Below are 4,703 nucleotides of genomic sequence, written 5' to 3' on the forward strand. Positions count from 1 at the left end.
CACCAAGGATGGCATACAGGAAAGTCACACCAAGGATAGCATGCAGAAGTCACACCAAGGATAACATTCAGTAGAGGCACACCAAGGATAGCATATAGGAGAGTTATACCAAGGATGATATACAAAAGAGTCACCACAAAGGTGAAACTGCCTGAAAATCTTCATTTGTCAAATAACATACAGGAAAACAAAACTTGTTGTTCACATGTAAACAAAAGATTTTGTCCACAATTTATCTACCTAATTTAAAAAAATCAGAATGGTTGTGTATTAAGTTTGTGCCAGTGTTTCACATCAGAAGTGTTGTTGGAACATTTCCATAGAGCACAAAGGCTAAGTATAAATTTGGCAGTGAGGGACTGAGCTTGCAAAACACATAGTCCAGCATTTGCTCTATTTGCAACAGTAAATTTCACCTTTTTGGCAGAGAAAAAAACCAACACTATCTTCAAGCAACTTTTAAAGCAGGATATGAATGAACAAACTGCCCAACTTTAGAGATGATCTAATGTAATCAATGATTAGCCTGTGACTTTGTTTTATTCTAATCATTGTCTCTTCCAATAGCTCCATTCTTTGGTCTCAAGCTCTACTCTTAACTTAATAGTTGACTGGATTTGAAAGGCGGGGAAGTTGAAAATGATATATACCTAACAGAAGTCATATCTACACTGAAGCAAATCTCTGCTGTTACCTTTTCTGTACTACAATTCACAAGAAACTTCTGGACACCAGGATTTTTCTTAATATTTTATGCTTATGTTTCTTTTAAATATCAAAAATACACAACATTGAAACAAGTAGGTTTTTTAAATATAAGTATTTCACACTCTGTAGACTTTTTATATAAAATAGGAATGACCATTTTTTTCAATATTCCCAATGAAAGAGCTGTATTAGTGAAGAAAATCAGGGGCAGCTAGATAAATAACCTCATGAAGTACTCTTCTTATTTTGTTTATGTATTCTTACAGTACTATATAGCCAAATTTAGTTGTGTGTGTGTGTGTGTGTGTGTGTGTGTGTGTGTGTGTGTGTGTCCATGTTGTATGAATAAGTCCTGGGATTTCAAGACTAGCATCAAGGGACATACGTGCTTTGAATTGCTTTTTCAAAAATGGAAGTGAATGATACCAATTTTTATTGCTTTTGTGAGTCTTATTCCTGGCTTAGACAAAATAATATCCTAAATGAAACCATAGGCTGAGTTGTAATCAGAATGCTGACAAACTCTAAATAGATCTCATAATTAAATTTTAAATTATACTTGTTTGTTTGATTATGTATGTGTAGAAATTGTATGCTACAGTGCATGGTGAAGATCAGTAGACAATTTTCAGGAATCTAATGCTCTCTTTCTACCTTTGGGTCTTAGGGATTGAACTCAGGCTCTGGGTTTAGTGGCAAACACATTTAGCCACTGAATCATTATCTCATTGCCCCAGTCTCTCTCTGTGTCTGTCTCTGTCTCTCTCATTTTCTCTCTGTATGTGTGTGAGCGTGTTCATGGTGTATACATGTGAGTTTATGCATGTAGAGGCAAGAGCATGCTGTCAGGTGTCTTCCTCCATCATTTTTCTGTCTTATTGTCTTGAGACATGGTCTCACTGGACTGGAAGCTATCTGTTTTGTGTACGATGGTGGGGCAGTAGGCCCCAGTGATTTACCTGCTGATCTGCCACCTCCTGCTATGCTGGGATTACAGGCACAAACCTGCCTGATTTGGGGATTCTATCTTGGGTCTTCATCCCTGCAGAACAAATATTCTTACCCACTGAGCCATCCCCTTAGGCTAAAAATTGATCTTTTATTCCATGGACTTAGTCACATGGTAAGAGGGATTTCCTCAGAACCCTACTGATGGCTTTCCCTCACAATGGTATATTCACTTTAAAACTGATTACAGATGTAGGATTCCCCTCAGTATGCTATGAATATGTTATACTACCATTGGTTTATGAAGAATCTGCTTTGACCTATGTCAAAATCTAAGTATAGAAAATTTGGAAATGTAAAAGCTTATTTTGTATTAGTTAGCAAATATTGACTCCATAATGTGTGCAACTGCATTGACTCAAGTAACAACCACTTCTAGGGACATAAAGAGCTTATATTCTGTAATCATTGGAAACACATTAACAATTCCTTCTAAATACAAAGGCTCTTCTTGGTTAAATATTTAATACAATGTTGAAAAACATTACTTATAGAAGTGTTTTTAAGAAAAACAACCGAGATTCATTGACCTTTGAGAAAATAAGCCGGTTGACAATTATGACAATGTCCATATTTCTAAATTGCTGGGAGTAAGACTTGCTTTTTGATAGGTAATCATGAAAAATTTATTATTCCATCTCATTTTCTTTTGAATGAAAATGACAAAAATATAATTGATGTAAAAGTTAAAATAAAATCTAAGTACATTAACTTATTTTAAATTAATTTAATATTGATCAAGTCAAGGACCATAAATGATTAATTTTTGTGAAAATAAGTGCTAAGTTACAGTCTCATTTTAAAAGATAGAAATAAAGGCAGAAAATGAACCTGGAACTAATTAAGTGGCATCTTACCTGATGTTCCCTTTTGTTCTCTTTTCCTCTCTATTCTCCCTGAAAAGAGAAGAGAACATACAAGGTAAGGTCATGAGAATTCAATAATTAAACTAGGATGAAAACTCAGTTAACAGTGACATCAGAGCAGAACCCCCATCTCTCAGCCATGCCCTGTGTTATTTGAGTAATGAGTGCTCAGAGACGACAAGGATCAAATCACCTCATAAAAACAAAACTGTAAGCATGTTAGAAATACTCTTTTGGGCTTTAAAATTCTTTTATCAAGAAAACAGTTTGATAACATCCAGAAAAACAGCAATAGCAGGTTCCACCTAGGGCCTGTGACATCTTCGTCATGCGATTTTAACCAGGTTTAGAATACCAAGCATAAATTCTCTCCTAAGAACCAGTCCTGAAACCTAGTTAGAAAATTCTTGGCTACCCTATAACAGTAATGCCACAATTAAACCAGTGGTTATAACTTGCCTGATAGGTGGATATGTAGCATGTAGAGTCTAGCATTGAGTAAGTCTATTGATAAAATATTTTTTCCAACAAAAAACTTAAAAGGTAATAATAATTCCTATCTAAAACACTATGGTTAAAAAGTTGAAGAAAATAAGACCAACCATGAACTCTAACAACATACTTGAAAGATGGGACAGACTATGTAACATAAGAGGATGTAGGATGCTGAATGACACAAGAAAATCAAACAATTTTGCCAAGAAAGGAGAGAATGCCTGTGAAGCTATGGGGATAGTGATGCTTGATTGGATATTTAGATGTACACATATTCTCGGACAGTTGAGACAGTCATGGACCAAACAGAAACAGAGTAGGCTATGTGTACTCATGCAATTCATCCAGGGGAAATGTTTTGAACTTGTTTAGGGACATGTCCTCTAATGCCAGTATTCAGAATTTATCCTGTAGGTAATGAAATAGTAAACTGTGAGAATGGAAAGCAGTAGCTGCCAGAGGAGATGGAGAATCAAAATAGAGCCCAAAGGCTTATAAAAGGTGAGTTGCAAGGCAGGTGGCAAGGCCAAGGTTACAAAGATGACTTGTGGCATATGGTAATGCTCTTGCAGGAGTGACTGGGTAGGGAAATGAGAAATTTTGGGTGGACTTACTAAGTTTGAAGTGTTATGGGAATAGGAGGCTTAGCAGAGATCAAAGATTGAGATCATAGATGCAGGACATTTCCCATCTTCTGCAGATGGCTGAGTTTAGGGTTAAATGTTAAGGCAGATGATCCAAACAAGTAGACTGAAGCCAACAACTAAGAATTCGTGGAGCGCAGACGCGGCGGCGGGCACCGCGGATATGGGATAGTCCAAGCATGAAACAGTGAAGTGCACACTGAGAGCAGATCGCCACACTACAACTAAATCAAGTAGGTTTGGGGGGGCCTGGCCTGCAGAGTGGTAGACCTCTTATTGGCGAGGTCCATAGGTGAACGCAGAGCCTGGTCCTGTCGCTGAAGACCACCCTGAGTGGGGAGAGTGTTCTTGGCCCGTGGTGGGACAAAGGAAACGGAGCGGGGGCATTCCCTGACCCCCTTGACCCCCCGGTTAGCCTGCGAGGGCTGGTACACTCTGCTGGGGCTGCTCCTCCTCTGCTATAACCTCTCTCTCCCTGGCATATCCCAGCTTGTGCCCAGGGGCCTGCTTCATTCCCCCTCCCGTCCGTGGGGCCATGGGATCATCCAGTTTAGCCTGTTTGGGCGCTGGATAGGGAGCTCGGGGCAGAGGGCAGCAGGAGTTCCTCTGTTTTAGTGGCTGGCCTGCAGAAGGGTAGGCCTTTTGTTGGCGAGGTCCCTGGTGAACGGGGAGCCTGGTCCTGGTCCTGAAGACCCTTCTGAGTGGTGAAAGAGATCTTGGCCAGCGGCGGGACCCAGGAAACGGAGAGAAGGCATTTTGTAAGCAGGGCCCCTGGCCAGCAGGAAAACCTGTTCCTGTTTTAAAAGACCCATTAGATAGCATCAATAGGAGGAGATGGGCAGGTGCCAAGGAAAGAATTCACCCAACAATCTGAAAAACAACATGAAAACACCAGAACCCAATGATCTTACAACAGAAGGACTTGAACACCCTAACACAGAAGAAGTGGAAAAAAATTGACTTTATGAAAGCAATAGAGTCC

The 4,703-nt window shown here is 39.5% G+C and overlaps 1 protein-coding gene across 1 annotated transcript in view; it reads right to left on the reverse strand.

Annotated features, from left to right (window-relative positions):
• Nucleotides 1-4,703, reverse strand: part of Chst9 (carbohydrate sulfotransferase 9) — a 270,577-nt gene that overhangs the window by 141,580 nt on the left and 124,294 nt on the right. Inside the window, exon 3 of the mRNA XM_005355791.2 lies at nt 2,574-2,612. Coding sequence (XP_005355848.1) covers nt 2,574-2,612 — 39 coding nt within the window. The remainder of the gene's footprint in view (nt 1-2,573; nt 2,613-4,703) is intronic.

The sequence above is a fragment of the Microtus ochrogaster genome, chromosome 18 (assembly GCF_000317375.1).
Source record: "Microtus ochrogaster isolate Prairie Vole_2 chromosome 18, MicOch1.0, whole genome shotgun sequence".
Classification (NCBI taxonomy): domain Eukaryota; kingdom Metazoa; phylum Chordata; class Mammalia; order Rodentia; family Cricetidae; genus Microtus; species Microtus ochrogaster.